Source organism: Emys orbicularis, chromosome 2 (assembly GCF_028017835.1).
Source record: "Emys orbicularis isolate rEmyOrb1 chromosome 2, rEmyOrb1.hap1, whole genome shotgun sequence".
NCBI classification, from domain to species: domain Eukaryota; kingdom Metazoa; phylum Chordata; order Testudines; family Emydidae; genus Emys; species Emys orbicularis.
This window is the reverse complement of record NC_088684.1, coordinates 41435010-41455760: the sequence shown is the minus strand read 5'-3', so window position 1 is coordinate 41455760 and position 20751 is coordinate 41435010. Positions and strand designations below refer to the sequence as shown.

Genomic DNA, 20751 nt, shown 5'->3' with positions numbered 1-20751 from the left:
CCCAGTATCAACTATGTGGGTGAAACCAGACAATCACTAAGCTCTCAAATGAACTCGTACAGAAAAATAAGACACAAACACCTTGTTACTGTAGACCAGGGGTCGGCAACCTTTCAGAAGTCGTGTGCTGAGTCTTCATTTATTCACTCTAATTTAAGGTTTCACGTGCCAGTAATACATTTTAACGTTTAGAATGTCTCTATAAGTCTATAATATATAACTAAACTATTGTTGTATGTAAAGTAAATAAGGTTTTTAAAATGTTTAAGAAGCTTCATTTAAAATTAAATTAAAATGCAGAGTCCCCCGGACCGGTGGCCAGGACCCGGGCAGTGTGAGTGCCACTGAAAATCAGCTCACGTGCCGTCTTTGGCACGTGTGCCATAGGTTGCCTCCCCCTGCTGTATACTAACACTTTTCACAAAATGATCGCTCCATATCTGACCTCTCAGTCCTTGTCCTCAAAGGAAACCTGCACAACAACTTTGGCCAGGTGTATACTACAGACTTGTATTGGTATAACTGTGCTGCTTGGGGGTGGATCGGTGACAGAGTTATACTGACCCAACTACCTGTGTAGAGAGCACTATGTCGATGGTAGAGCTTCTCCCGTCAACACAGCTGCGCTAATGCAGCATTTTAAGTGTATATCTGCCCTTCAAAAGATGAACCAGGGAGCTTAAGTTCATAACTTTTCTAGACATTAAAAACATGGTCTCAATAAAGACACTGGATAACTACAACAATCTGTAACCCCTAACCCTCCTCCCTTTTGTTCTATGATTGCAGCGGTGTTAACGGGCCATTTCACCTTGAATTTTCCCTTACAACAGAGGTTCTCAACCATTTTCTTTCTGAGGCTCCCCCCAACATGCTATAAAAACTCCACAGCCCAGCTGTGCCACAACAACTCTTTTTCTGCATATAAAAGCCAGGGCCGGCATTAAGGGATAGCAGCCTGGCAATTACCCGGGGCCCCATGCCACAGGGAGCACAGCGAAGCTAAGTTGCTCAGGCTTCAGCTTCAGACCCGGGTGGCGATGCTTGGGACCCTGGGCTGCAGTCCTGTGTGGCAGGGCTTTGGCTTTCTGTCCTGGGCTCTAGCAATTCATGCCTGCCATCCTTGGCGGACCCCCCTGAAACCTGTTTGCAGTTCCCTAAGGGACCCTGGACTCCTGGTTAAGAACCACTGCCTTAGAATGTTATCGTGCTAAACATTCTTTTCCACCTTGTATTTACCTGTGACACTGAAGCCATGTCTAAACTTAAATCAGTACACCTCTACCCCGATACAACACGAATTCGGATATAACGCAGTAAAGCAGTGCTCCGTGGGAGGCGGGGCGCTGCGCACTCCGGCAGATCAAAGCAAGTTCGATATAACGCGGTTTCACCTATAACGCGGTAAGATTTTTTTGGCTCCCGAGGACAGCGTTATATCGGGGTAGAGGTGTATAACTATGTTGCTGGTGTCTCGCGGAGGTGGATTAACTAAGCTGATGGGAGAAGCTGAGCCACTGCAGCGTTTTAAGCATAGACCTGCCCTGAGTACCTTTCCCAGGCCTGAAGAAGAGCACTGTGTAGCTTGAAAGCTTGTCTCTTTCACCAACAGAAGTTGATCCAATTAAAAAATATTGCCTCACCCACTTTTACTCTTGCTTACTGAGTACTATAAGAAGACAACTTAAAGCCACAGGTAATATTTTACTAGGATGAGACTGTCTTGCGGTTGGAATTTCTTCTGATTTTTTTGACCATATTCCTACAGCTTTAGACGACAACTGATTTTTAGATGCCTTCAATATGGCAAAATAAAGTGTGAAGTTATCAAGCTCTTTATTTTTTTTCAGCTGCCTGGAATGTAGATGGAAGGATCAAGGCCTCTGAACCAAATTGTGCCTCTTTCACTTCCTTAGGACTAAATCCTGCAATTTCTGGTATGTTAAGCTTTGCACAGCTTTTTCTACAACTGTACTTAAATTAGACACCCTTTTTGTTTGTTTGTTTGTTTTTTGTTTCCTTCAATAATCGTTTTGCAGAAATGGTTATAGTTTGTGGTTCGCAAGACAGAGGCATTGTCTACACTTAAAAGGCTGCAGCAGTACGGATGCAGTTGTGCTGCTATAGTGCTTCAGTGAAGACACTATGTATGCCAATTGGAGGGCTTCTCTCATCGGCATAGGTAATCCACCGCCCCAAGAGGCAGTAACTACGTCAACAGGAGAAACCCTCCCATCAACATAGCACTGTCTACATAGGGAGTTAGGTCAGTATTACTGTGTTGCTCAGGGGGTGTGGATTTTCGTCATCCCTGAGCAACATAGTTATACTGACATAAATTGCTAGTATAGTCTAAGCCTAAGTTGTAGAAAAAGAATTTGCCACATCTTTAATCATGGAATTGGTTTTTATGTATTATACATTTAAGTGTTATGCAATTAGAATAAATACCTCATTCTCCAAAATGATAAAGAAAAACCCAAAAGCTAGACTAAATATGAGATTGTCACCTCAGTGTCTTTTCCAGATCCTTCCTGTTCTGCTCCTCGTTCATCAGAAGCAATCTGTGTTTAAGAACACTTGGGCATTGCTGCAGATGTAAATTTCATCCTTCTGATGAAGGAGCATAAACATAATTCCCTAAAGATACCATATATGTAGGATTGTAAATTCTATGTCTTAGCTCCTTAGTGTGAGACTGGAATAACTCCCTTAACTCTTAGGCCTGGTCTACACTACGACTTTAATTCGGATTTAGCTGCTTTAATTCGAATTAACGCTTGACCCGTCCACACAACGAAGCCATTTAATTCGAATTAAAGAGCCCTTTAATTCGATTTCTGTACTCCTCCTCGACGAGAGGAGTAGCGTCAAAATCGGTATTGTTAATCCGAATTAAGGTTAGTGTGGCCGCAATTCGATGTTATTGGCAATTAGATGTTATTGGCTACCCACAATGCAACGCTCTGGAAATCGATGCTACTACGGTAGCTTGGACGCACACCACCGAATTAATGGTGCCTAGTGTGGCCGAATACATTCGAATTTATAAAATCGGTTTCCTAAATTCGAATTATATAAATTCGGATTAATCCTGTAGTGTAGACATACCCTTAAAGTATTTTTTACTCTAGAAAGGTGCAGTAGCAGAGAGGATTGCAAGCTAGACCTCCTAATAACTCTTGTATGCTACCTCTGCCAAGTATAAATACTGCTTTCTAAACACTGCATCACCTCCTAGAAGACCACTGTCAGCAAAGGAGAAGCGGCATGTTGGAGACTGCACTTTTGTCTCATTCCAGTTCTGAGTTCCTTTGTTGCATATTTATTTGCCCATTCCTCCAGTCAACTTGGCATATTTACCTAAACTTTTTGTGAAGCAGTTGCATTGAGTGCTCGTGCAAGTTCTGTGATGCATCTCAGCTGTTTCTTTTTTCTAGTGTTTCTGCCTTTCCTGTGGCACTTTTTCCACCTCCTTTTCCACTGTTCCACTGATTATCTGACCTCCATTATCCAGCTCTTCGTATTAACTGAACAACCAGTGTGCACAGGTCCAGAAGTGGGCAATCTTTCTTACGTCCGTTAGACAGTGCTGCAGTCTCGCGCACTCCCATTCTCTGGATTATCTGAATTTTTGATTATCCAATCTAGCCCTGGTCTCAATTAAATCAGATAAACCGGGTTCTGCTGTCCTTTGGTGTGTCTACACCTGGATGTGTCTCTTATCTGGCACTGTTGTGTGTGCTTCAGTGCTTCATCACCGTATTCTTTACAGCCAGTATTTTGGCACTCCAACACCTGAATTAGATGCTCCAGTATCTAATTTCATAGAATTTAATGCCAGAAAGTACCTTTAGATCTAGTCTGACATCACAGGATATTAAATCTGCCACAAATACTCCTATATTGAGCCCAATGAGTTTAGTTGGACTAAACATATCAGTTCTCAGTAGACTAAACTGTTGTGTGCCACAGGCAGAGAATAGGAGAAACTGAAGTCCCGGTAGTGGTAGCAATGCCTAAAGTCCCAGCTATGGTAGGAAATTAATTACATGAGATTAGAAGGTGATCAATGTTCCATGCTGTAGAGGAAGCCATAAACCCACTCCAGGTCCCTGCCAATCTCACTTGGGGAGAAATTGCCAGATTTTGGGTCAGAAATGAATCAGTTTGACCCTGATTGTGTGAGCAAGACATATCAGTCAGGCATCTGAGGAACAAGATTCTCTGTACCACCTCAAAGTACTGATCTCCCCAATCTGGTGGCCAATCTCTGCTTTAGAGAAAGGTGGGGAAAAAACCGGAGCAGAATAAACTGAGCCAGTTGTGCATCAGGAAAAAATTCCTTCCCAACCTCTGCAGACAACTGGCTGAAGCCCTGAAGCATGAGATTTGATGTAGCTGCAAAGGTTATGAACATGTTGAGAGAGAGAGAGAGAGAGAGAGAGAAGTTCAGGCAATCCTTTTATCCTAGTGGACCATGAAGGAAGGGAATGAATAAAAGGATTAATAGATTTCTCAGACCTCTCGGGGCACTGCCACCTACTGTGTCTTCTGGATGCTGGAAAACTTTGCTAGCATTCTTTCAATGCTCCACCAGTATTGGTTTATCCTGGGAGCTTTGCCTCCTGCACAATCTAGACAGCTGACTGTAACACTTGGAGGGCAGCATTTGTACTCAGCAGGGTATTGCATATAACAGCCAGCGATGATGATTGCTCTTACTCTGTCCTGCTACACTGCACTCAATGGTGAAACCTTTAAACCTTAAGAACTAGTAGAGTTAAGAGCCAGGAGTGAGAATCCTATAAGACAGCAGTTCTCAAACTTTAGTAACCCGAGGACCCCCATTTTGATTTAAAAATTTTCAGACCCCCAAGCTGGCTTCTAATTTTCCCTGGGGGTGCTCAGCCCCAGGTCCCATCCCCACTCCACACCGCCCCTCTTCCCCACCTCTTTCCGCCCCCTTCCCCAAGTGTGCCCCATCTCTGCTCCTCCCCCTCTCTCCCAGTGCCTGCTGCACGCCACGGAACAGCTGTTCAGCAGCGTGCAGGAGGCGCTGGGCGGGTGGGAGAGGAGTTGATCAGCGGAGCCAGCGGCCCTTGACATGACTTGCGGATCCCCTGGAGTACCCTCCGCAGACCCCAGTTTGAGAACCGCTGCTATAAGATATCTTCAGAAAAGCAGAATTACAGGCAAGTAATTTTACCATTTTCATAAGAATCTGATTGTTGTGCCCTCAATATACAATCAACAATAAACAAGGTTCAGTGGAATGTTGTGTAGTCAGTGTTTATCTCTTTCCCCATAGCCTGTGACCCCTTAATTTTGTCTTTTTGTTTCAGTATTTCTATTTTTTTTTTTTCTTTTACTGGGATCTCTAAGTCCCTGCTCTTCCCTCTGAATATGCTTCATTTTGGAGGCAGTCTGTGGTGTCCTTTATCACTGTGACTGAATGTTGTGTGCACTCTTCAGTGTTCCCCTCTCTTGGCTTGAAAAAGAGAGAGTAAATTTGGTACCATAGTCCAGTATGTTTCTGCTGGACTAGCAGGCCAGCCTGCTGCTATAGAGGATCTCCAGAAGACTTTTATGTCTGTCCTTCTGAATGTAGAACTTCAAATTGCAAGAAATGTCATAGTGAATCTAATGAGTTTTGAAATCCTGATAATTGTTTTTGCTCCTTCTGACTTAAAATATGCACAGGAGGAGGGGAGAGAGCAGAATTTCTGCTCACTCAGAATTCTCTGATAAGTTTTCTTTTGTTTGCTGGATTCTCCCTCTTTTTCTTACCTTACCTTGTTACTTCCTTTTATTTTTAAATAAGAGAACTCAGCACCACAGACCCAAGTTTATAAGCTAACAAAAATTCCAAAGTTTTCATAAGTGTATTCCTTCTGCTCTCTTTCAGGATCCAGCAATGAGCCAGTTACTCAGCCTGGTACTTCTGATTTTCAGTGGGATTTAAGCCGCAGTCAGCCCCATGTTGATGATGAATGGTCTGGGTTAAGTATGTTCCTCTAAAATTCTTGTGATTTAAAATTTTCTCTGCTTTTTTTCAGCCACACAGTCTGAACTTTTACATTAACTGGCTTCTGGTTTTATATTCTGTCGCTTTTGCTTTAGATCTTTAATTTCTGTAATATTAAATGTCAATTTAAGGCACAAATATCAGGAAACTTACTTACAGCTGAAATTCATAGTTTTAATGATTATGTAAATATAAAATAGTCCTCAAATAGTTATTTTTTTAAGCTAAAACACTTGGTTAAGGAAATTTACCTGTTTCAGATATGGGAAAAAACTGCTTCCAGTTTCTTCTTGTTTTTGCTAGAAATAGTCTTAATAAGTAATTGAATCCGAGTGAACTGTACTGGCTTAATATTACGGAGATACTGCTATGGGATCCAATAGAGTGGGTTAATACTCCAGCACATGAGCTCAGTTTATGTATTGGTCATAGCACACTGTATGCTTTACTGAGTATTGGAAGACATTTGAATTTAGCCTGTTTTCTGTGAACCATCTAATAATATCAGAGGGGTAGCCGTGTTAGTCTGGATCTGTAAAAGCAGCAAAGAGTCCTATGGCACCTTATAGACTAACAGATGTATTGGAGCATGAGTGGTGAATATCCACTTCGTCGGATGCATGTAGTGGACAGTGGGTATTCATCCACGAAAGCTCATGCTCCAATACGTCTGTTAGTCTATAACAGGGGTCGGCAACGTTCGGCACGCGGCTCGCCAGGGTAAGCACCCTGGCGGGCCGGGCCAGTTTATTTACCTGCTGACGCGGCAGGTTCGGCCGATCGCGGCCCCCACTGGCCGCGGTTCGCCGTCCCGGGCCAATGGGGGCGGCGAGAAGCCGCAGCCAGCACATCGCTCGCCCGCGCCGCTTCTCGCCGCCCCCATTGGCCCGGGACGGCGAACCGCGGCCAGTGGGGGCCGCGATCGGCCGAACCTGCCGCGTCAGCAGGTAAATAAACTGGCCCGGCCCGCCAGGGTGCTTACCCTGGCGAGCCGCGTGCCGAACGTTGCCGACCCCTGGTCTATAAGGTGCCACAGGACTCTTTGCTGCTCATCTAATAATAGTAAAAGCACACAATTATTGACTATATAAATGTCCCTCAGAGTGAATACCCCTGAAATCATTTAAGAACTGGTATATAAAGCTCAGTTTCATCATTAACTCTTGAATTTTTCTTGTAAATTTGAAATATGATCTTGTAGTTCCTCAACACAGATCAGTCTTTCCAAATGTGAAGAGTATAAAATATTAATATAACTGAATATTTAAATCTTAGTCCCTACTATTAATACTATACTTGTAAAGAACACTTACTGTCTTGTTTAAGATATTTTCACATTAAACTGCTTAATATTTATGGATATTTATTTCCATATCAATCTAGTGCATACCCATTGGCTGATTAGTCTAGGAAACAGTAGCTCTAGTGTTACTGGCTAGTAAGTTTTATCCTGTCAACTATACTACTGTATTATTTATTAAACAATTACTAAATTGCTTGTAGAAAGATAGTATCTTTAAGAGCAGCAAGGAAGTAATACATGAAAATAGTGTAGATTCTGTATGACCAGTTTGACACAACTAGTCCAGCGCTCAGTCTTTTTTCATCCGATTTAATAATACAAACTTGCTTTTTTTATAGCTCTTAGAATCATCTTAGGGTCAATCACTTGTCTGACTTCTAAAGGGTATAGTTATCCAAATTCCTGAGCATGTTGAGCCGCTGGGAATGTTTATTACATAGTTTAATAATGTCATGGATATCAAGTAACTGAAGTACAAATGTGAGAGAAGAAGTGGGAAACGTGTAGTACATATTTGTGTACATTATCCCCTGTTTCAGGTTGGATGCAAATAAAAGAAGTACTCAGATGCTGAGGTAGCTCCAGTATCAGATTGAATAGAAAAGAATGGACAACTTTGGGACCTTCAAGTGAGAAGCCAGTATTTTGCTAAGGATTTTAGGTGTTAGGCTATAATTGGACCATATCAGTCTGTCTTACTAGCTTGTACACTAACTTCACCCCAAGGTGGGAGGGAATTCAGTTTTGGCAGTATTTTAAATGATTGGAAAAGTCAATGCATGGACGAAAGGGATGCAAATATAAATATTCTGAAATCAGACTATTCATCATTGGTAAGCAAGTTTTTTTTTTTTTCCTTTTCTCCCTTTACCTTAATTTCTTTAGTCTCCTCTCATATTTATGGTACATGGCATAAGATGTTAACTTTGAAACCAACTTGTTGTCACTCTGTACAAAAGAGTGTTTCCACCTTTCTTCATAATTCGCTCTAATCAGTATTTCTACTCTATGAAGTATGAATTGACTTATTAAATCTGTCACATTCATCAGTGGCAACATATTTGCACAGTCCTCAGTGAAATAAACAACCTAATGGAAAAATAGAGCAAAGACCTGCAAAACTTGAAGAAAAATACAGTATGCAAAAACTCAGTAAATCAACTTTTAAGTTCAAGATTAAAATCAAATCAACAGAACGCATTTATATACCAGTCTGTTTACAAAGAGTCACCTTGACTGCTCATACCATGGTTTGAAGAACTGGGCTAACTGTTGAAAATGAGAACTAATATCCTTTTTGTACCAATTTATGTAATAACATATCTTTCTTCCAAGATCTTAATTTGTCCTTAAATGTGGATGCAGTTTATAAAGAATTCATACTGATCGCAATTTTGGCCAAGAAAATTAATTCTCCAGAAAATTAAATCTGTGGACTTTTAGTATTTTGTACTATTATTGGAAATAATAGTATTGCCCATCTAGAAAAAAATCAATTTAGAAATTTAAAATATTACAATATTTTAAATATTTAAATTGGTCCTTCTGTTATGCATTCCATTGGAGGATCTCAAAGCAATTAGGTCCTACCTCAAGCCCTCGTCAAGTGTCTTCTACTTATTAATAAAAAAATAAATCTATAACATTAAAAATAATAAAAATGAGTATTTGTACTATCTTAACAGCAAGAAAATGTAGAGTTTATTACAGGATTGACTTTTGAAGTGCTTTTGGCATTTTGCTGAAAACTGGCAATCGTATTGCAGAGTAAGTAGGTTTTCCTGAAACTGTCATTATTTTTAACCTTCGTAGATGGTCTTTCTTCCGCTGATCCCAGCTCTGATTGGAATGCACCAGCAGAAGAGTGGGGGAACTGGGTAGATGAAGAAAAGGCTTCTTCTATTCCACAGCCTGAGGAACCATTATCTGATGTTCAGAAGGTAGATAACCTAACTTATTGCATACTAAATTCCCTACCTTATCCTTTACTACCTTCTTTGGATTATAGTAGTGCATGGTAGCAATAAACAGGCAATTTAATTCCCACATTACATTGACTTTTCATTGAATATGTATAGTGGTGCCGTTATTGTTATAAACATAAAAGCACAACAGTCAAGAAGGAAAACATTTAATGTTTCACTCCTCATTGCCCAAATTAGGATTGGTATGGGGCAGCAATTCCTTGAAATGAACATTTTCTCAGTGCTTGCATTTTGCTCTGCAGCCCTCCCCTACAATTGCAGGTGGATGACATCTTTTCAAAGTATCTTTAATATAGCTTATCATAGCACTGGCTCTACCACTATACTCTGAAGTAATTTACAAAGGAAGGGATAGAAGTAGAGTGCTCACTGTAGACTAAAAATGTCGAGCTATTGCACTAGTATTGAGAGGAAAGCTCATAGTGCCTACCATGACTTTGGTATTTTGATTATGCAAAGCAAATATGTCATTATCTTGGCCATTTGCCATTCAAGTTGCTGTTGATAGTGTTTGCTAAATAGCATGAAAAGAATGTTTTCTATTACCAAAATACTCTTAATTTTACCAGTTCAATCTATCTGGCCATTTGCAGCTTTAAGAATTTAAGTACAAAGGATTGACATGCATACCATCTTTAGAAGGTCAGCGAAAAGCAGTGAGAAATTATACTTTCTTTGGACTCAGTCTTGTACTTCTAATACTCAGGCTTCAGATGATGAGAGAGAAAAAGCAGAGCCAACTCTCCAGAGCTGTACTAGTGGCAAATCCAAGAAGAAGAAGAAGAAGAAAAAGAAGCAAGGTGAAGAAGCTAGCTCTCCTGCACAGGTACAATAAAATAAGAACATGTATTACTGATCTCTCTGGGGCAAAATCCTTGATTAATTTTAAAAGATGCACTTGATTTTTTTCAATACTTTTGAGTTATATTCTGTTTCTGCTTGTCAAGAATTAACATGATTCTTCGAATACTTGATTGATTAGTGCCAGTTCTAAATAGCTGCCTGACTCTCTTGGTGAACATAATTCAAAAAATTGAATCATGTTCATCAGATTAATTCAACATCAAATATTTAATTGTTGATCAACAGAAAAATCATGAAACATGAGGGAAAATTTGGGTGTTCTTCCCAAACCAGTTCAGTTTCGCTTATCCTGAACTATTTATCATCCTCAGTAAAATAAAGTTTCTGATCTTCACTAAGGGTGCACCTAGCAACCATTGTTTTCCTCTGCAGCAGGTGTCCTGTCTTTCAGAAGAGACTGCTTGACCATTGTATTACATAGGGGAATAACTCACAGACTTTAAGGCCAGAAGGAACCATCATAATCATCTACTCTGACCTCTGGTATATTTCATGCCACGGAATCCTACTTACCCATTCCTGTAATAAGACCATAATCTCTGGCTGAGTTACTGAAGTCCTTGAAACTTGACTTAAAGACTTCAAATTACAGAGAATCCACAATTTACTCTAGTTCAGACCAGTAACTAACCCATGCTGCAGAGGAAGGCAAAAAATTCGCCAGGGTCTCTGCCAATCTGACGGGAAAATTTTCTTCCTGATCCTAAACATGGCAGTCAGACCCTGAGCATGTGGGCTAGACCCAGCAGCCAGACACCTGGTAAAGAATTCTCTGTAGTAACTCAGAGCACTTCCCCATCTTATCTCCAATGGCTGAAGATAGGACACATTTCCTAAGAGCAGTTGTGGATAGGCCATATGTGATTATAGGCCACCTCATCATGCAGTCCCCTCTGTAAAGCTAAGTCTTGAAACAAGTTAGGCTTTTTGCCCCCACTACTTCCCTTGTAAGGCTGTTTCAGAGCTCCAGTCTTCTAATGGTTAGAACATTTGTCTGATTTCAAACCTAAACTTTTTCCTTTGGATTGAGCAAATTTGAGTATGTATTAATGCGTCAGTGATAGATTGTATTTCAGAATGTTTCAGTGAATTGTTCCACTTTGAATTCATCTTTCTGAAACATGGTACAACAGAATTGCACACACTACTCCAGATGAGGTAATAACACTTCCCTATCTCTAGTGGAAATACCTCTCCTGATGCATCCTAGATTGCAGTAGCCTTTTTCACTGCTGCATTGCACTGGAGGCTCATAATCATCCTGTGGTCGACCGGTACACCCATGTCTTGTTTCTCCTCTGTTGCTTCCAACGGATATGTCCCCAATTTATAGCAAAAAATTTTGTTCATCCCTAAGTGTATGAGCTTGCACTTTGCACTATTAAGTTTCATTTTACTCCATTTCTATTACTCCAGTTTTCAAGGTCATCCAGGTCTTCCTGTATGATATGCCAGTCTTCTTTCATATTGGCAGTACTTCCCAACTTTGTCATCTGCAAATTTTATTAGCACGCTCCCACTCTTTGTGCCAAGGTCATTAATGAAAATGTTAAATAAGATTGTCCCAAGACCGATCCCTGAGGAACTCCACTAGTAGTCTTCATCCAGCCTGGTAATTCACCTTTCAGCTTGACCCATGGTACTCTCCCCTCTAGACAGTTTGTTACCCACTTTTCTGTTCTCATTAATTGCCATCATCCCAATTTAACTACTAATTTCCCATGTGGAACTGTATAAAATGCTTTACTGAAATCCAGGTAGATTAAATCTACTGCATTTTCTTTGTCTAGAAAATTGGTTATTTTCTCAAAGAAAGAGATCAGGTTGGTTTAGCATGATCTACTTTTTATAAAACCATTTTGTATTTTATCCCAGTTACCATTTATCTCAGTCTTTACTCTCTCTTTCAAAATTTGTTCTAAGACCTTACAAACATCTGTCAGGGATGGTCTAGATAATACTTAGTCCTGACATGAATGCAGGGGACTGGACTGGATGACCTCTCGAGGTCTCTTCCTATGATTCTATGATACAGTTGAGGCCAAACTAATGGGCCTGTCATTTCCCAGATCATTTTTATTCCTTTTTTAAATATAGGTACAATATGAGTGAGCTGGAAGTTCTTTTGGCAGACTGTCTTATACCATATACCCTAACAATATGGTGGTGATGTGACTTTATCTAAACTCTTACCTAAGATCGTGATTTAGCTTGATTTTGTATGAAATTCTAAGTCTCCAGGAATCATAAGTTCCTAGGAGAAGCTATGCTCGATCTCAGCAAGCTAGGTCTGAACAAGATGTTAGTTACTACCTGGGCCGGAGTAAGAGTTCCTTAGGTCACTTCAGTAGTTTATAGTATTTGCAAAGATAGCACAAGAGTTTCACCTCTATCTAGGTCTACTAGTGTTCCCGGACAGAGTGAGCTCATTCTACTGGGAGAGTAACTACTTTAGCTGCTTGTGCTCAAATGTGTATCAAATGCAGGACTGCCTTTCACAGTTCAGTTTAGACTTTTTACAAATCATTATTGTCTCAAATCTGGAGTCATACTGGATGTTTTTTGGGGGAAGGCAGTCCTTCGGTGTGTGTTTGGGGGGTTTATTTTGTTTTTGTTTTGTTTTTTAATTGATCACACTCCTTGGGACTGGCACTACTTGCCAGTCACTTACAGTGAGACTCTGCAGAGGCAGTTTCATAAAGAGAGATTTAACCAGTAACTGGGATTTGTAACTAATGCCTTTGGAGAGAGGGAGAGGCACTGTAGATTTGCAGTATCTATCTTGCGGTAAAGAAGAAATGAGGGTTCTAAAGGAGCAGAGCTTCTAAAACCACAGCTTGGAATGCTCAAATTCCACACTCGGTGTTTGTGGGTTTGTGTGTCTTCTGTATAATGGCCTGTGGCTTGCAAGAAACAACTCCTCCAACAGGGACCTGCAGAGGCAATATATTCTGAATTCCAGGTACTATAGTTACATGTAACCTACCTGTCAATTATCCTGTCAAATTGATTCCTATCCAAGGAATCAAGTGCTAGCTACACTCTAATATCTCTAATTTCATTTAATTTTGCATCTCCAAATATGTTTCATAAAGTTCTTGTTTAATACTTTTAGTTCTGATTCTCAGTTTAAGAAAGCTACCTTTTTTGGATTAGTATATCAGCCTAAATGTACAAAAGGTGAGAATAACTTCCTACCATCCACAGAGCTTATAAACGGTATTAAAAAACCTAAATTGTTTAAATCTCTTGCTTGATGGGTGCATATAGAACTGTCAATATGAGAGCCTGTTGTAAGGTTAGACTGCTATTACAGTAGGACAAACTAGTTTACAGTTTAAATCCAGAACACTAAAGTAGGGCTGACTGTGATTTTTCTCATCTGAAAAGTGATTGTGTACAGATGGGAACTTCTTATTCAGTGGATATACTTCCAGTGTGGTCAGTCATATCTGCTGATTTGAGTGACCAAAAGTAAGTCTTTTTTTTTTTTTAACTGCCTTTGACGTCTGTTAACTAAAAATGAGTGAGCTGAATTCTATTCCTCCTCGTTCACCAACAGAATTGTTACGGTCTGATTGGTTCCATCTGTGCAAGCAGAAGGGAGTGTGTGGAGAAGGGATGGTCCAGTGTTTAGGGCATAGCTTTGGTCTTGGGACACTTGGGTTCAATTTCCTGCTCTGCCACAGACTTTGTGTGACCTGGGGCAAGTCACTAGGCCTCTGTGCCTCAGTTCCCCCATCTGTAAAATGGGGATAAAAGTACTTTCTTAATTTACAGACGTGATGTGAGGATAAATACACAAAGATTATGAGGTGCTCAGATACCGTGATGGTTGGGGCTATATAAACACCTAAAATAGAATAGAAAGATTTCTCTCTAGACCTAATTTGAAGACAGTAGAGTTGCATATACATCACTGAGGGCTTAGCTTTTTCTGCAAAACCTTCATTAATAGTGTTGACGTATGAAATAAGCTGAGTTCAGGTTTAGTCTGCAGGGCTCATGGTTAGAAACGTCTTTTTACTTGTAAACTGAGCATGGAATTAACAAATATCAAACCCCAAATGACATTTTTACACAATCGCTTTTCAGAGTAGAACTTCACTTTGAATTTCACACACACTTACATTTTACATATTCACACACACTTTGTACATACATTTGAAGTGCTTCATAATTTAAAACACTTAATTATTTTGTTTGTGATAAGTAATTGACTTGTATAGGTTATTGCCTTCAGGACATCACTGATTTCTTACCTCAATAGATATTTTCGTGCTACATTCTAGAAACTATTTGTAATAATCCTGGCCTGTACTGCATGTCCAGTTGTATTAATCTAATACTTTCTTTACATGTTTACTTCTCTTAACGTCATTCATGCAACCTAGTTGAGTTAGTATCACAGCAGAACCAAGACTTAACAGGAAAAGGATAAATGGAATTCTTCTGCAGCTGTTGGCTCATTCCCTTCTTTTTTCTGTAGGATGCTGAAGACCTGGATAGAGAGGTTGGAGAGGAATTTCAGGAGGATACTGCAAAAGCTCAACCACAACAGGAAATAGCTTTTTCTTTGAAGACCATAAGCACTAGTGAACCAGCTGAGGTATGAATTAAAAAAAAAAAAAGTTTTAGTTCCTATTTTGAAATACTCAAGATGAAAAACTGCATTGAAACATTTTGTTGACTTGTCTGCATCCTTAACATTACCATCACTTCAGGCTATGTGCTTTCAAATATGAAATAGGCTTGGAACGTTGATTAGGTGCACTTCTGCCTCCTTAATTTAAAGGACACGTCTGCTGACTCAGTAGACCTTTACCCTGTGTTTACTGTTCAAGTAAGCAAATATAACTGAATAAAGTATGCTTGCATTAACTGGGGGTTTACAAAGTAATAAATCAGACCTCATATAAGAATGGGAGTGAGACCTGGATTATATTGTATTCTGGCATCCACATTAACAATTGTTAAATTTCAGTTACAAAATCTTTATTATTCTGACTCTCTCAGTGAGCTATGTTGGCCCTTCAGATTCCAGTGTTGGTAGATAGAAAAAAACATCTTTAGACTAGTAAACTGAGCGGATTTGATGTGGGGAAGTAACTGAAACAAATAAGATTCATTTTTGAAATCTGTACTTTCAGGGAATTTAATCTTGTATCTATTACATAATCAATCTTAAAATGCACTCCCATCTCAAGAATTGAAAAATTGAAGGAAAATTGCATGTGGAAGTTGCATGTAACAGGTATAAAAAGAACTGTTTGTCATCTAAGTCTGTAAATGCTCTGGCAGCCAGTTTCATCTCTCCGAAACAGCAAGAGATCTTTTGGTTGTGGGGGAAGAGAGGAGAAAGGAGGCAGACTTCTCTCTCCCCCCTCCCCCCCTTTCTTTCTCCAAGCAGCAGGATCTTTAGATATTGTCACTGAATGATACTCATCCTCCAGAACAGGGTCTCTGTTTCTGATAGTAGGCTGGAATCATGTTCAGTGTAGATGGCATTTATATATAAATTGAAAACATATGGCACATTTTACAAAATTTTGTTACACATAAATGAAATGTTATTTAAAAGTTAAGTAGTCCACTAAAACTATGTAGTACTGTTGGTTTTGTCAATTTCTGTGGGTAGAAGATTCTTGTAGCTATGTAATGGCTAAAACTAAAAGTCACTGAGACTGCTGTTTGGGTGGTACAATTTCTTCTGATGGGTATATGATGTTTAACTTAGGTTTCAACTATGGCATGTAAAATTAGAATTTTTTTTAAAACATTCCTCTAACAAATACAAAACATCATCGATTCACCACAGATAACAAGGTCTAAATTTCAAATAGTTATTTATTAGAATAACTTTGTAGCAAAGATCACAGATCGCCCAAAGGAAACAGATATAATAAGATTTTTATAAAGAATCTGATTATTTTTTACATGAAAATATAATTCTGAAAATTATATTCAGGCACTACAGCTACCTAAAATATCATCCTTTTATGTGACTTTTTAAATACATCTTGAATGTTAAATATGCAGATTAAAAGCTGACTTTACCATTAAAAGGTCATTTAATCTATTTTGCCTGAAACAGAATTGACACATAACTGAATGATTGAAACTCTGCCTGAAGAACTAAAAAACTTTCTCTCTACATCAGTGACTTTTTCTGGAAAATGTTGACCTCTTTTATATTTGCCATTTAATTTTATATGCACTATGATTTGCTCCTGTTTCTGTGTTGGGCCCAGAGTTGCAACTAATTTAGTAGAGAAGACTGGAATAATTTGAGAATTTAATTGAGATACAAAAGATTTCTAGATTAGGATCTGGAAAGCAGGGTTCAGAAGTACTTAAAAAATCCAGTAATTTTTTTCCTAAAAGCCTATCCATATTAGAAGTTTAGAACTCTCTTACTACAGGACTTCACAATTTTTTTTCACAAAATTAAGACCAGTGTACTAAAATATTTTTTATTTAATCAAAACTCTTGTTAAAAATTTTAGTCTTTCATTTTCTCCTATAAATTGATAACCTTGTCAGAATCTGACTGTTTTCAGCAGATTTTGTTCATTGCTCATGATTCTTTGTTTTTAAAAGAAGTCAACTCTGGTTTTGATATGAATGTATCAGACAGGCAGATTGTGTCCCACATGGAACCCTTATATGGATTGATTGGTGCACACTATTGCCTGGAGACTTAGGTTGCGCCTATTGCTCTGAACCATCAGGTCTGTGCTGGTAGGCCCATATGCCTTCATGGAGCCCCATTGAATATGGGTTCCACGTGGGACACAGTCTGACAGCCTGTATAAGATTGCAGGATCAGGCCTGTTTACACAAATTTAAGAACATAATTCTTTTCTATAACAATTTTTCCCTTGAAGTTACAGCTAGGTAGCCTAGAGCTCGCACTGCGTCAGCTGGGCAGAGTCAAACACATGAGTGCCAAGTTGTCTAATATAATTTTAGTTACCAAGATTCCTCAGGGTGAGGTTCTAACATAGTGTAATTTTCCAATGTTGACAATGCAAGAGAGAAGCCTCCTTGCATTTTCAATTTTCTTGGCCATCTCTGAAGATTTGATCGGTACAGAGCAACTCCTTATATTCTTTTGTTTCAAGATGAAAATTTCTGAAAAAAGTTTCTGAAACAGTGAAGAAGGTCTCCTTTGGTAGTCAGTATTGAGTAAATGCCCATAAAATTAGAAAAGCAAAATAGAAAACTGTAACATAAGGTATGCTTCCTGAGTGCCCCAACAGAGGGGGAGAGCAGGGTTTGAGGACCTTCCTCTCCCCCTGCTGACATTACCAGCATCTTGTAGTGGGTAGGACCTGGTGGGAAAAGCTGTTGGAATCTAGCACTAGTCACTAATGGGAATTCATATATACACACCCTTCGAAACTGAGTAGTGGTGAGTTTCAGAAAATCCCAGTGCTACTAGTTACGTACTAATAAATCAAATCAGGCACTAGTGTAATTATTCTCCTTTGAGTGATTGCACATGTGCATTCCACTCTTGGTGTCTGTGCACTCAGTGCTCTCCCTGCTACCATGCACCACTGTGTGCGGATATAAATGGTAGAGACGCCCCTACCCCACTCAGTTCCTTCTTACCACCCATAAGATGGGACCCTGTTCAGTACCAGAACAATATTCTCTCTCAGCTTTTGTGTACAATAGTGTACGTAATACTATTTGTTCTAGTTATTAGTATAATTCAGTTGTGTTCCCGGCCAATGGGAGGTGCGGGGGCAGTGCGCAGAAACATGAAAAATGTAGTTTAAAAAAAAAAATTCCAAGTTTCATTTTGCTACATGTGCATCAAATAGATAACTGTAGGGGAGCTAATACAACTGGAAACAACTTCCAGTATGCCACATGTCCCACTTCATATTTATCAAAACACTAAAAGCGGATCACTTTTTCTGTTAGTTTTCAACTGAATTTCTTATTCTTAATGTTGCTTTACAGTAAGCCTTGTAATCAGTGTACACCGGAGTACAGCAAAGCCTAGAGTGCAGTACCTGTTGCAGGAGTAACTTAATCTTATTGTTTAGTAGATCTGGTCTGGACTGGCTCTTCACAGTCTTAGCCAATTTCTTTCTTGGCACCAAAATGGACCTGTTCTTCTTCGAGTGCTTGCTCATATCAATTCCAGTTAGGTGTGCGCTTGCGCTGCGTGCACGGAAGTCGGAAAACTTTTCCCTAGCAGCTACCTGTCGGGCCGGCTGTGGAGCCCCCTGGAGTGGCGCCGATATGGCGCTCTATATAAGGCCCTGCCGGCCCGATCCCCCTTCAGTTCCATCTTACCGCCCATGACCGTTGTTGGAACAGTGGTCTCTTGCTAGCAAGTGCTCCACTACCCCCTAGCATTCTCTTATCGTTGTAAATAGTTTCCTTTGTTAGCTAATCATTAGTAGTTATCTTAGGTTAAGTGTAGTGTAGTGGTTGGGGGGGTTTTCCCCTTCAACGAGTGCCCTGCGGGGCTCTGGGGCATGCTGTCCCAGGGCTTCAAACCCTGCAGTTCTTGCGGCAAGCCCATGCCTACGGGCGACCCCCATGACTCCTGCCTTAGGTGTCTGGGGGAGACTCATCAGGCGGACAAAATCAAAGGAGGCGAAACACATGGACCTCTTTAGTAGTAAAATTTTATTCTACGGAGGGCCTCTCAGTTCGAATCGCAAACCAGCTTGTGATTCTCAGCAGATACAGTTATAACTTGTGGTCTGCGATCCTTAAGTTCCAGGAACTCCTCCCATGTGAGTCCTGCACGGAACTGGGGGCCATCGCTGAGGAGGGCAAGCTGGTAGCCTGAACCTCCCTCCAGGGCTTCCTTGACGCCACGAACACGGCAGCTCGCACCTTGGCCTCCGGCATCGCCATGCGTTGGAATGCATGGCTCCAGTCATCCGGCCTCCCACCCGAAGTGCAACACACCATTTAGGATCTTCCATTTGACAGCCAGGGCCTGTTCACTGAGCAAACTGACTCTCGTCTGCATACCCTGAAAGACACAAGGAACACCATAAAATCCTTGGGCATGCATACCCTGGCCACTCAAAGCCGTTTAAGCCTCAGCCCCTGCAACAGCGCCCTTTCCTGCCTAGACCTAGGCAGGACTTCTCCCGTAGGAGAAGCAGGTACCTATGGTGTAGACCATCACGCCCTCCTTTGGGACAGAGCCAGGGCCAATCCAACCCCCCCCCCCCCCCCCCCCAAGGGCCTAAGCGCCCATTTTGAAGGTGTGCTCGAGGACGGACTACCAATGCAAAACCCAGCCAGCTATCCCTTCCTGAACCATCTATCCCATTTCTTCCGTGCTGGGTCCCTTATTACATCGGACCGTTGGGTCCTTCGCATGATAGAGGCGGGATATTCTATCCACTTCCGATCTATCCCACCCTCCTTCCCTGTCCCTCTTCAGGGACCCTTCTCACAAGCAACTTCTCATCCAGGAGGTACAGGCAATCCTCGCCCTAGGAGCAGTGGAGGAAGTGCCTCAATTGCTCAGGGGCAAGGGTTTCTACTTGCGCTACTTCCTCGTTCCCAAGGCAAAAGGAAGCTTAAGGCCCATTCTGGACCTCAGGGAGCTCAACAAGTACATCGTCAACCTGCAGTTCCGCATGGTTTCCTTGGCCACGATCATCCCCTCTCTGGACCCGGGAGACTGGTATGCCGCCCTCGATATGAAAGACCCCTACTTTCACATCTCAATTGCCCCATCCCACAGACGTTTTCTCCGGCTCGTGGTGCACAAGACTCACTACCAGTTCACAGCCCTCCCATTCAGCTTATGCACAGCCCCTCGCGTCTTCACCAAGTGCATGGCGGTCGTGGCGGCTTTTCTTCGCCGTCATCACATTCACGTGTTCCCGTACCTCAACAACTGGCTTATTCGGGGTTGATCTCACCAGCAAGTCCAGTCTCAGGTGCAGTTAGTCATGGACACATTTGACTGCTTGGGCATCATGCCGAACACCAGCAAGTCCGTACTCTCACCGACCCAGACAATAGAGTTTATTGGAGCAGTCTTAGACGCGAACCAAGCTCGGGCTTTCCTCCCAGAGGCCCGGCATCTAGCTCTAACAAACATAATCACCAACCTCTGCAGGTTCCCCACCACCACGGCGAGGCAGTCTCTCAAGCTGCTGGGTCACATGGCGTCCTGCACCTATGTGTAGTGCAACACGCCAGACTACGTCTCAGACCCCTACTGATGTGGTTGGCGTCTGTATATCTACCGGGCCATGACAACCTAGATATGGTGCTTACGGTCCCGAGCCCCACGCTCGACTCCCTGCGCTGGTGGCTGGACCCTCAAACGGTGGGGTCCCGTTTCATCCTCCTCAACCCACCCTGACTCTGGTCACGGATGCATCCGCGCTGGGATGGGGGGCTCACCTCAAAGACCTGACAACGCAGGGTCTGTGGCAGGAAAACGAGCTAACTCCATATCAATATCAAGGAACTCAGGGTGATCCGCCTTGCATGCCAAGCGTTCCTTCCCCACCTACGAGACCGTTGCATGGAAGTTCTGACAGACAACACCACGGCCATTTTTATCTGAA

General features: G+C 41.3%; 1 protein-coding gene across 2 annotated transcripts in view; it reads left to right on the top strand.

The window, feature by feature from the left end:
• The window catches only part of MTDH (metadherin), a 54567-nt gene that overhangs the window by 24928 nt on the left and 8888 nt on the right, over positions 1 to 20751 (top strand). For both annotated transcript variants that reach the window (XM_065398242.1, XM_065398241.1), the window contains 5 exons: positions 1851 to 1937; positions 5909 to 6007; positions 9144 to 9271; positions 10023 to 10142; positions 14670 to 14789. In XM_065398242.1, the coding sequence (XP_065254314.1) occupies positions 1851 to 1937; positions 5909 to 6007; positions 9144 to 9271; positions 10023 to 10142; positions 14670 to 14789 (554 nt within the window). The remainder of the gene's footprint in view (positions 1 to 1850; positions 1938 to 5908; positions 6008 to 9143; positions 9272 to 10022; positions 10143 to 14669; positions 14790 to 20751) is intronic.